The 12,922-nt window shown below is 43.1% G+C and overlaps 1 protein-coding gene across 4 annotated transcripts in view; it reads right to left on the minus strand.

Moving 5' to 3' along the window:
• Positions 1-6,730: 6,730 nt before the first annotated feature.
• The window catches only part of LOC143425435 (uncharacterized), a 105,590-nt gene continuing 99,398 nt past the window's right edge, over positions 6,731-12,922 (minus strand). For all 4 annotated transcript variants that reach the window (XM_076898204.1, XM_076898205.1, XM_076898202.1 and 1 more), the window contains exons 20-21: positions 9,617-9,996; positions 6,731-7,100 (exon numbers count right to left, since the gene is read on the minus strand). In XM_076898204.1, the coding sequence (XP_076754319.1) occupies positions 6,809-7,100; positions 9,617-9,996 (672 nt within the window). In that variant the 3' untranslated portion in view covers positions 6,731-6,808. The remainder of the gene's footprint in view (positions 7,101-9,616; positions 9,997-12,922) is intronic.

Here is a 12,922-nt window from a genome sequence, read left to right on the forward strand (position 1 = left end):
TCTTTTTCACGGTTTAAATGTCGATAAATTCGGCGCTGTAATGGACGAATTTATAATCTCAATCTACGAGACAAATTCATAAAAGAGAATTGACGATGAACTCGAAAAGAATGAAAAAAATTTTTGATTTCGAGCGACCAATGGTCATCTAGTAAGTTTATGTTCGACGTTACGGCGCCAAATAATAAGATAACGCAGAACTAGTACGCGATCCTTGAATTCGATCGCGTTTTCGAGGAATTCAATTGAAATCTTAGTACTAAAATCAAGTTCAATCCTCCATGAACCACGTCCGCTTTTATCACGCAATGCTGTAAAAAATGAACACAAAACTTGTCGTTAAAAAAAAAAAATAAAATAAAAAAAAATCTTTTGTGACGGTAGAACGAAAATCATACTGATCCATAATACTATTCGAAAGACTCAAAAACGAAGTAGGTTCACGGAGGGTTAATTTCACTTGCATTTGTTTAAGTAAAAACTTAATACAAACACGCATCATACTCTCGAAGGTATACATTCGATAGCTTTGTCGCAAAATAGCCCGCAGTTTCTCTCTTCCAACGCTTTCGTCTTCGTATCAAAAACTAATCGAAACGAGAAGTAATAAAAGAAAAAAAAAATAAAACTTTTTAAATTTCGCAACTGACACTCAAGACTGGAATCAGCTAAGCAAAACTGCAGGCTGCCATTAAAATATCGATTATCATAACACAATTTGCGAACGAGTCTCTCTCGATTCTGCAATTAAACGTGTCAATCTTTCGCTTACATCTTTTTTTTTTTGCTTTTTAACATTTTTTCCCCCGACATACGACGAACGCGCAGCCGTACGTCATGATTCTCGTTAAAAGTAAAACCGCATGCAATGTATAATCTAAGTAGCCGCTACAGCAACGCAAAGGTGAGTACACAATTCGCGACAAATCAAGCTTGTACAAAAGCATGACACGATCTCGTTCTCCTTTGATCTTTTCTTTCCTCCCCATCTGTTCTGCGGGGGCAGAGACACGCTCTCGACGTTAACGACAATGCATGGATGAAACGGAGAGAGAGAAAAAAAAAAAAAAAAAAAAAATAGTGGATACCTCTCGTAATCGTACATGTTTATGCATACGTATAGATATATAAGTAATATTTTGATTTCTCAGGTACTTTATACACATTACCATAGGTAAAAAGAAGGCAGGCGAGGCGGAGGCCTCGTGTTCGTCGACTCCAGTTTTCCATTTCGAGTCTCCGACGCTCGACGCGCCGTCGAGACGACGCCGACGTCGCTTTTGCAAAACGTAAACTCGATGAACAGGGACTCTCGTTGCTGCAAAGCTCGCCTCAAAACGTAGTATTTAAGGGTAGATTAAAATCGTTTCGTTGGATCGGATATGCATAGATATTATCGCGAATTCGTTTAAATAGCACATTTTGAGACGGATCCCGCAGGGAGCGTTATTATGTAGAGCACTGCAACGGCGGAAACTGGGCGATTATTATCGTCAGATGGCTGAATTATGAACTACAACTTCCTTTACTGTCTCGTTAAATTATTACAATTTCATATCCCTGTCAGAATTATTTTTACACAATATAGTTAAAGATATCAATATTTCAATTTAAGGGGGTGAGAAATTTAGAAAACTTTTTAACCACCGTTTCAGAGGAAATGTAAATATTGAACGAACTAAGAATTCGTTGAATCAATGAATATTCCAAAGAATTATGACGAACTCTGTCTGGTCCGACGAAAATCGCTCGGTTTTCGCCATTTAAGCTTCCTCCTTGACGCGAAACTACCCCTAAGGGTGTCGTCGTCTAACGGATCTCAATGAAAACTTTCACGTGATCCCACAGGGTGATCCATTTAATAAAAAAAAAAAAAGAAAAAAATCAAGTATACAGAGAACACGACCGACTGGTCTTCTCTAAGTCCTCCGCTCTGCGTGTACGTGTGTGGATAATTGTGTGTATTATGCGTGTCTGTAGACGTGCAATGTCACCGTTTGTCGTCGCCATCGTGAACACGTAAGTACAATATGCGAAGGGTGCATCGTGGAGCTTTTGCTCTTAAATCAATTCGTACAATCTTCGAAACATCGAAAGAAGTGTACTTCGTTTCACGTCCACTGCAACCCTTTACTCTTTTCTCTTCGTTCTGTTCTTTTTCACCCTCGTAACTTATCGAGATATGCCTTTATGTCTCTTTATCTTATTATGTAGCAAGCTTATAATGTGCAGTTCTCTTCGATCAAGACGATTCGCCTGATTCCAGGCTCCGTTCTCTCGCCACGTTCTATCACGCTACTCTCGCAACAAACCCATGCAAACTCTAACGCAACACACAAACTGTGCTCGAAAATCGACGCTCGATATCAGCGATGTGCAATCGTAGAAATCTAACGTTATATAAGTCTGCGAGACGCGTTGGAATCGTCTTTTTTTTCGAGGACCTTGTCTCTTCTTTTTTGTTTTTCTTAGTAGCAACAATTGGTCCTAAGTGAAAAATCTGCGATCAGCATCTCGACAGAGGTGTATCGATCTACCACGAAATGCAAACACACTCATCCAACCTCGTCTTACGCTTACACAGTAAGCACGGTGCGTAATTTTGTTCAACTCACAAACTCTGGCGAATCGCTTGCTCGCTGATTACCAATCGTATGTTTCTTCTCTTTTTAGTTTTAGTTTACAAGAAGAAGCTCTAACACGATCGCTTCAGTTTCCAGTGAGCAACGCGGCTTTTTCGTTGGTGCAAAGAAATTTGTACAGGTCAAACAATTGATCGATAATGGTTCATTTTTGGTTGCGTTGCTAATTGGAAATGCAGAGCGATTTGGACGATTCACGTCGAAGCACGAGATTAACTGCACTGCGGTTTAACGAAATTGAAGTCCCTATTGTCTACGAAATCCCTCTCCCTTGCAAAATATTTCATAAAATAGACATCTCTAATTCCGTTCCCCTCTACGAAAATCAACAGATGCGTGAATTCGCTTTCTAACTTCGTTTATAGAAAAAATATCGCTCGATCTTCTAATGCGATCGACTCTTTTTACATTTATGTATTTACATTACTAATTCCATGTCTAATTATAAATTTACTCTCTACGAGTTCTGTCGAAACTGTGCAAAGTCGTCCTACTTTCGTGTAAATCTATGGAATACCAAACAAGTATACACGAAGTGTAATTTAAAAAAGAATTTTGAGCTCGAAAATATTCAGTCTAGTTCGATAAGTCGTTCGTGACTGTAAATTTGCGTGGCACGAAAACTGTTGCAACTCTCTAGAAAATTACTATCGTATAGAAAATGCTGCGAAGCATTCGCCGCTATTACGAAATAATAATTACTCCTAGGATGTATAAAAATAAAGTTGAAGATTTTTTTGCCTTTTCCATTTTTTTTTTTTTACTTTTTCCTTACCACTGATTACTTTAGGTCACACAAATTTCGCGATCGATTATAAGCTGATCGAATTAAAGGTTGTGTGACGAAAATGTAATTTGACTACCCCTATCGAAGATGAATTAGCTTAGAAGAGAGTCGAGATAATTACACTGTTTAATATTCAGGAAATATCATCGACAACGTGAAAACCCTCGATTTCAATTTCTTTTTTACAAGTGCGCGTAAGAAGCGTTTCATTTCAAAGTCGAAAAAAATCGAACGAACGTCGACGCAGAGGAACTTGCAATTTCCTTTGAAATTTTTACTGATCTGTGCAAGAACAATTCCTCATTTAATTCACAACAAAATTTCTTCCATGCGATTTGTCTCGGTCAAAATGAAACACCTCGTAACACGCGCCATTAAATCGAAACGATCCACTCCACGATCGTACAGCAAGAAAGATAAAGTCATTCAAGCGACAATTATAGAAGCAACGACAATATGTATAAAAAATCCACCTGGTCTCCTTAAACTGTACCGTGTCAACGTATCGCAACAGTTCGCGTTGGAATCGACGGAATGGTCGTCCAACGGTGATTAATTCCATTGTTCGCGCGTGGCAAGAACAGAAGAGGAACCGGGTTCCCCATCGAACGAGCAACAAAAATCATTCCCAAACTCCAACTCGCACATTCAACCTTCGAATCCTGATCGAAAGTCTCTTCGATTCGAAGGCCACACTCGTTTCCTCTCGTCGTGCGAACATTTTATTTCCACCTCGTCATCGTCTCGTCACGAATCTACTTTTTTTCTCCAGTCGTCAAGCGACGCGCAGCAAAGCATGGCTGCCGATCAGCGCGAGGCACGATCGCGATAGCGACGAATCGTACTCGCCTAAGGGTGCATTTTCGTTCAACTTCGACCCCTTCTCTTTCAGCGTCCGTGCGACACGGACGAATTTTTATCGAAGCGATTTCTGCCACGAGGATTTACCATCCGACGTCCACGCGATCTCCTTTTTCTGGTGGGTGTATCGATCGTACGTGGCGCCGATAAAACGATGAACGAAGCTCTCTCTACGTGGAGCTTCGGTGGTAGAAGTGCGTCTCGGTGTTCTCCGAAATTAGATGTTCGCGAACAGCCGGGACGACTTTATTTCACGGGAGCACGAGCCCGTGCCCCGCGTCTACGGTTCTCAAACACGATATCGCTGGCATTTTAATGAAATTACCTACGGGGACCGTTCGCGTGGGTGTGCGTAGTCGGACCGCGATGTTAGTTTCATTAGAATTCCAGAAACCTGTGCCTTGGCTGCACTTGTCTCTTTTCTCAGACCTCTTTTCGGCGTCGCCATTTTTTCCACTTGAATCGACGGCTACTTTCAGCCGTTCTTTTTTTTTTCTTTATTGGAACGATCAAAAAGAGAATCTGAAGAATTGTATACGCGAGAGAAGTCCATTTGCTGTTATTCCGAGTGCGCAACAAAATTTGAACGAAATTACAGTCGCGAATTCGCGATTTGTTCGTAACTCGGTTCCTCTCAGTGGGTCGTCGAGGAGACACGAGAACGGAAAAGCGTTCAAACGGAAAGGAAATCGGAATTCGTTCAGAATTTCAGCAAAGGAAGTTCCTCCGCATCCTCCGCGGTAGCATTCGGCCATCAGCCAATGCTACCAACCGCTTTCTCGCTAGCTACGAGTAGCCATAAAAAAATGAAAACAAAATCGCTGAAAACAATAAAACGATGGTGTTACTTTTGTCGTTTGACATTGGCATGCACGATGCCTCGTAAAAAGCGTTCACACGTGGAACGTGTCGTTTCCTATATCCTCTCTCGCGAGGAAACATCATCATAAAATTTGTCTCTTTCAATCGACATTAAATTACAAACAATAATACGTATATGTGTATATATATATAACTTGCAACATATATATATATAAATAAATATTTATACTATATAACAAAGTGTCGAAACCTCGTACTCGACTAGGCGAGTAAAAATCATTCGTTCGATCATCATCGATTCGCTTGCAAATCCTTTGGGGGAAAGATAAAGTTTTTCCTTTTATAAATATCTGTTAACTTTATCTTCCCGAATAATCGTCGTATCGTTGTCTCTGTGCTTCGAGGTTTGCGTCGTTCTCGAAGGATCCGCAAAATTATGCTAAGAGGTTTCGACTCATCATCCGATTCGATGATTATCATCGTCGTTCTAGAGCTTCGTCCATTTTGGTTCTTGCGCGTGGCTAGAGCAGGTGGTACGAGCTGTACTTACCCCTTCTTTCTAATCAGTTAACTATTCACTCGTAAAATCGTATAAAAAAATGTTTTTCTCTTTTACTTCTCTTTTTTTTTGACGTAGTGCTCATTGGTTCCCTACGCCGCGCCTTAGTCATATCTATATTTTATTTATTCTAGCTTCCTCTTCTCCGTTTTTTTCTTTACTTTTTTTTTCCTTTTCTTTGCATCGAACGAGCGCACATTTTCTCGCTAAGTACGACTCAGTTCGCGCGATCGCACGCGATTCGAAAAGAGGAACTACAGTCTGAAATGTTTCTACGTGGACGAATTCGCAGTCTCGACGTAACTTTGAGCTCTCGTGTTAATTGACTCGAAATCCCTTATGGCAGTGCAAGGATAGAAATTTGGAAAGACGCGAGATAAAATGAGAAACGATTGTGCCAACGATCCGTAAGGTTTAGTCCGAGTGTCTGGTGATAGATATTTTTGTGCATTCGACAGGAATATTCATTTTTAGAAAAGTAAACAAAGGTCCTTTTCACTTTCAGTTTTCATGCATAAAAGTATCGATGGTTTGTAGGGTCGAAATAATCTGAATTATATATAAAGTAATATAAAATTAAAGAACTGTTATTTCCGACAAAAACATTGCAAGAAAAAATTAAAAATTATCATTATTATACTTTCACTTGTTCCAACCCAACAAACCATCTCAGCTTCAATAAAACAATTCTACGTTCAAATCTATCGTCATACTTTGTTCATAACTACAAAAAAGTGAACTGAAAATCCAACTTAGTCTCCAAAAAAACGAAACAGAACCCACATAGTCCAGTCATATCCAAACGTGACCATAGTCTCCTTAAATCTAAATATCTAAATTAAAAAACACCTCGACATCATCAGGACAGGATCATTGGCAATCGATCTCGCTTCGACGAATTTCCGAAACTCGTGCGCTGTGGTACGATTTGTACCTGGCAACCTACCGAAACCTACAAAAAACTCGAGATCGCGCGTGCACGCGACGCACGATCAGCGAGAATGGTGGAGGGCACAAATGGCCCTTGACTGAGGGTATCTTCGACTGGTCCTCGTTCGAGCGATGTCTTCCGTGGAGGTTCCATGGTGGCGCGACGCCGCGTCAGGCTTAATCACCGAAGGGTCCGCGTCGCGGCGCTCAGACAGGCGGCGGCCCTCTGACGTAACGCAGCTGGGGTGTCAGCGACAGGTTCAACGTGTTGGTCGCCTCGCAGCAGTGGGGTTCGAGGAAGCTGACGGCGTATAGGACGGCGAACACGGAAAATTGGAAGGTGAGGACCGCCTTGACGATGCGCCAGACCCGGCTGTACGGCAGGTCTGGTTCGCTGTCCGGGTCACCGCCATCCGTGGCGCCGCTCTTCGCGACCTTCGCGACGATCCGCTCCGCGCCCTCCTTCGACATCTCCGCGACGCTGGCCTTCTTGCGCTTGCTGCACAACGGGGGGGCAGAAGGAAGATCGAGTTCGTTTAGATGCGAGCTTGGACGCGCGTCTTCGTCGTCTTTCTGACATCGGTTCGTTTCCAGTCTTGTAGTTTGTGTCTGTACTGAGGAGTTCGAGAAGGGTGGATATCTTCTCGATATGGATGATGGCGTGTTGGAGGTGATGATAGGCGATGTGTGTTTCGTAGAAAGGTCTGGTGACTGGTACGCTTCGTTTGTATTAGATGCTGAAGAGTTCGAGGAGGATGGATCTTCTGGTTAGCGGTGTGATTGTTATGGACGACGTGGATATGCTGGACGATGCATGCTTTGTTGCAGGTGGTGCAGGGTTTCAGGAACTTGGATCGTCGGTGAGACGACGTCTTGTTGCAAGGTTGTTAGCGTGCTCGACATTTTATTGAAGAGTTAATTGTGTTTATATAGGGAGGAAGATGAACGCATACGCCGTGATCGCGAGGTAGACGCTGGATACGTGATAATCAGATTAGTTTCCGTGTTTGAGATTAAATTAATCCTAAAGTCGACTAACCGCGAACTACGGGTAGCTAGAAGGACCTCGAGGTAATCCAGTGATCACGTAAATTAATTTACACCGTCCCACGAGTGAAAGTCAGACCACGAAATTGGTAAAAGGTAAGTTCGCCGGGGAATCAAATCGGATGCGCGTCTCTGTGTCTCGGAACTTGCGTTTCAGGTAACTTTTAGTGCTACCATCGCACGCAGTATTTAATTGTAACACGACGCGATCGAATTTCCAGTGAATACAACTACAACGATTCCCCCAAATGTCAATAGGCAACAATATTCTTTAAGCGAGGATACTTTTACAATACTCTTTCAAGCAACGAGGACAAATTTTTCAATTCTTTTTTTTTTTTATACTCGTACCAGAACAAATGAAACGCTGCTAATGTCGAGAAGTAAAATAAAATTAATGGAACCAGAGACATCTCTAGAATTGAACCGGGAGAAAGGCGAGGAAAAATACGAATCGACGCCGGGGAGGGAGCTTTTACAACCTTTTTTATGATGCAATATGGCCACGGCATTCTATGCCCGCGAAAACTAAACCTATTACCTTTGCCACCGTGCAGTGATTAAATGCGACTATAAAAAAAGCATCCTTCAAACAAAGTTAAATAAGGTGGCCCGGTGATAATGGGAATTCGGAGTAATTGCGATCGAAAGCGCGGCTCTCGAAACGGTTCCGTTGGGGGATGAAACCGTAAGACAGGGTGGCAACCGTTTTAATGCCCACCATCTCTAACCTCGATGTTCTGCTCTCGCAAATATCGGTAACAGTGAATTGCCTGGGAATTATTCGCGTGCAAGATAAGAAATTAGGAAGAACGAGGCGATCCGAGTAATTCTTCGGGGGGTAGTTTCAACGAGACAGTGGCTAGGGAACGTCGAAGAGAGGCGTTCATTCACAGCCAACTTCTTATATTCAAATGAGTAGGCGCGTTATGGGAGTAGAACTATGAACGAAAGGGCTCCTGTCTCCGCGTCTAAATAGACGCCTTCATTCTTCGCCTCTCATTTCGACGTTATGCAAATGGAATGCGCGTCGAGAAGGACGTTCTTTATTCCCTCGAAAGTCTTGGGACGCCTGAATAAATTAAAAACCACGCGACTGTACGTTTACCTCGAAAGTACTGTCCTCCTCGCGTCTACGCGCGTTTCACGGCTCGCCGTACGAGGGAATTGTCTTGTCGACTTCGAAAGCAATTCTGACTGAACACGTTGCACATTGTGTCGCTTTTCTCGATTCACTATTTACGGACTTTAATGATGCGTTTAAAGAATGCGTTCACGTTTTGCGCCAAGTGGATTGAATTTCAGGATCAAAGTGGTTTTACGTTGCATGCAATTGTTGGATTCTGAGGAATTGACGTGAAGTATGTTTGTCATCGTCCGTCACATATATCAATTATCTATTTCTTTCTAAACTTCATTCTACCATTAGTTACCTTGTGATATATTTTCTCGCAAAAGAAGTAATGTAAGTAATTCATGATGTACGGAACTAACAATAAATTACTTTCAATTAACCCTTTCACTGTGGCAAGCTCTCGCAGCGAGACATCAATACGCATGCCACGATATTCACATGTCAATAGCTGGAACTGGTTCACCAACTACGAACCAAAACGGTATCCAGAGATTTCATAGCATTCCAAGAAGTTCAACAAGCTTATAATTACAAGTAAATTAAAACTATCCAATTTATGATCTATTTTAAGTGTTGTTCTAAGCAATCTTTAATTCACTTGCGCTTTACCGATAGTAACAAAAATAATACAAACGAATACACATACTAAAACCGATTTAACAATTAATTTGTACAAAGAAACCTGTATATCGATAAATCTGCGAGTGTGTCGCAGTGAAAGGGTTAAGAACACCAATAAACTACCATAAAAAAATCTACCATCCCGTATACCACAAAATAAACGTAAAAAACCAGAAATTACACGTAGAAAGAAAAAAAAAAAGAGTACTCACTCGACGCAATGGTGAACCAGACCACCGGTTCGTTTCGCGGTCCGCGCCTCGACGCTGGCGGCGGTGCGTACGATCAGCTCCCGACAGTGCTTCTGCAGGCCCTTCAGGTCCGTCTCCGCGTCCTCGACGCGTTTCCAGAGTTCAGCGAGCGCCTCGCAGCCGGGCGCGAGCTGGCTCTCGAGGTTCCTGATCAGTCGACGAAGGGCGGCGAGCCTCCGCTCGCGTTCGCTCAGCTCTTGCTCGCTGCCGCTGTCGGAGATCCCGCTGTCGGACAGCGAGCCGCCTTCCTGCGTCAGACTGATCGGCGACGAGTCGCCGAACTTCGCCGACGCCCCGCTGCTCGCTTCCTCCGTGGTCGAGTCTTTCAGCACCGTCCCGTTCTGCAACAGGAACGAATCGAGCGGCTCGAGATACGTGTGGCCGGGTGGGTCGCTTGCTCCCTTTTGCATTCCCCGTCGGATATAGTTGCGAGCGCGCGATAGGGTAAAAAAGAACGTCGGCGCGGCGACTTTGGGTTACGCAACGGGGTTGTAATTGGGAAGCAGAGATATTGATTAACAGAATTGGACTCGATAGAGTCGACTGTTCTGTAACGCTGCACTTTTTTAACACGGTTCTTCATCTAACTCGTAGCTAAAATTGCAAGTGCCTTCCTAATTTTGATATACGTACTAAGTTGTATCTTGCTTTTCGTATTTATCAAATTTCATAACCTGGTACTCTGAGAGTGAAATTATTCAGGGTACCAAAGTCAGAACGAGTCAGACTGATTTATATTTACACTTACTTCCGAGTTTCTTTTAGCACAGCTTTCATATACGATTTACTCGCGTTATAGAAAGGTTAACCTTGTAGCTTTCGTAATTAATAAATAGCAATTTAACAGTGGCAGTTCGTCTATCGTTGATCAGAGAACAGGTCGATGCCACGAATTTCCCTAGCACCATCGATAACAGAGGAGATCAGGAAAGGATGTGCTTAAGCAGTGCTGCTGATTAGATCGAGGGATGCTGATAGGTATAAATACACCCCGGGAGAATACGATATCGAATATTGCATAATCCAGTGTTGGTTATTGCCGCTGGGCAACCGGAAGGTATATAAGACGATTATACGGAGGAAGAAGGGAGCACGGTCGAGACGAGCAGCAGAAAGGAGCCGGATTAAATCCGTAAGGGCGCGGAAGCTCACCTGAAAGCGAGTCTTCCGCAAGATTTTTAGTTAGTCGAACGCGACAGCGTGGAAAAAATAACAGCTAACTTTGTCAACGTTATGTTGGGCGTCAGATTGTGATCGCGTGTTTCTAACGTATAGGGGTGGAAGCTGAAGGATTTATCGGGGTTGAAATATATCACTCGCTTCTGACCGAGAATCAATAAATCTTCCAAGGGATACATGAGTTGCGAGTGTTCGTTGGGATTGCTCTTAACTTACATCTGTCGAGCTAAAAGTTACCTTCAGAGTAAACAAAAAATTCAACAGCCTCGTTACAGCCATCTTTGCTACGTTCAACAATCTTCGCAATAATCAAAAAATAATTCAAAAGCATCTAAAAAACCTACATAAAAAGAGGAAACTTCAACTAAACAAGAAATCACAGAATTAATAAACCCGAACTTCTCGATTCGATTTTCAATCTGTTCCAGTTTCACGACACAAACTCGTGTACTCCAAGTGACTCCAGAAACCAAAACAAAAAAGAGAGAGAGGGTGGTAAAAAAAAGGAAAATCGGAAAATGGAGGAAAGGCAAAGAGAAAAAGTTGATCCAGGCCGCGACACGAAACGTTGATGCCAGACAGCGGTGGTAATAGTAAAAAAAGTGGCAGGGTGCGGAGGATTGCGAGACGGGAACGAAGACGCGAGAGCGAAAGGGGCGGCGGTAAGGGGTGGCGGCGGTGAGAGGGAGGAAGGAGAGGGTTGGTTTAGGCTGTTGCAGCGACGGGGCCGTGGGGCGGAGGGGCAGAGCCTCCGGTAATGAAAAGCGCGATCCGCATACCAAGTAGCAACCTTCGAGCTAACCTATATATAAGCCGGTACACTCTTGTATAACGGATAGTAGGTACGAAGTGAGTCTCGAGTCAGAAATCCACGTTGCCCGAAGGACCAATCACGTAGAAGAAAACTGCGAGAATTCCTTATTTCCGGCTGGTCTAGTAGGACGTACCGGTGTACCCAGCCGTCGCTTCCTCCCTTTTTTCTCTCCTCGACAACGGCACGGCTAACCTTGGGATATATCGCGTGACATCTCTGCTGCACAGAGAGGCTCGTGTACAAGATTTTTGAGTACAGGGTGTACAATCGTCAAGATGGTCCGTTTTTGTAAAATAAATTGTGAGATGAGTTCATCGAGTGATTTTCTTTTGTGCACTGCGATCAAGTGTTCTTACGAGGGTGATCGGTTGAACGATGGCGACACGGTTCAAGATTATGTTGCAAATGCAACGTAAACTGCAGCGACGGAAGCATGGAATTCAGATAGAATTATCGTTAAAGGAGCGTAGAGTATTCTGAGAATAAACATCGATCAGATTTCTCTCGGATGGGTGTCTTGGGACTGAATGTATAGCGGAGAAATAATATGTATCGAGACGTTGCGGCCAGCTATGAGAATTGTGTCTATCCGATCTTATAATTAGACCCATCTAATTCGATCGTTGCGTATAATTAGGACTTGGCGACTTGGAATGAAACTAATGTAACGGTTTAAAGGGCAGGCGGATAGAAAAGAGGAGGCGCGCGATAAAATCGTTGCCGGGCATCGATATCCCGAACGGGGTTACGAAGAAACCGACGGAGGGATCGCCGGACTATAAAAGCGAGTCTGAGTTATTGCACGTGAAAAGTAAAACTAGGAATTACGGAGATAATTGGACGACGCAACGAGTCCGGCAATTTTTCCTGTCTCCTGTTAATTCGTGATATCGCGTTACATAAATTTGCGGTTAGCTCGGCCTCTCAAGGCAACTTCTCCTATTTAAATGAATATTCTCCGGTGCCTTTTTCAAGGCATAACTGAAATTTCGCGATAAATCATTAACAGGAACGCACTGGAAATATTTATCGCGTTGCCCTCCGATTTGTACAGATAGAAATCGACGAATATTCATTTATCACTCGTCGACGCAAACTGTAATCGACCATTTTCCGTACTAAATTAATGCTTGATACGCTGAAGCGGTAACAATATCGAAGTCCATAGAACCGAGTCTCGATTCGCCAGAGGATCGAAATGGAAGGTATAAAGAAACAATCCTCGAAAGTGAACAAGAGAAACAAACAAATTCGTTCGACGGGAAGTGCTAATC

Source organism: Xylocopa sonorina, chromosome 7, assembly GCF_050948175.1.
Source record: "Xylocopa sonorina isolate GNS202 chromosome 7, iyXylSono1_principal, whole genome shotgun sequence".
Taxonomy (NCBI): Eukaryota; Metazoa; Arthropoda; class Insecta; order Hymenoptera; family Apidae; genus Xylocopa; species Xylocopa sonorina.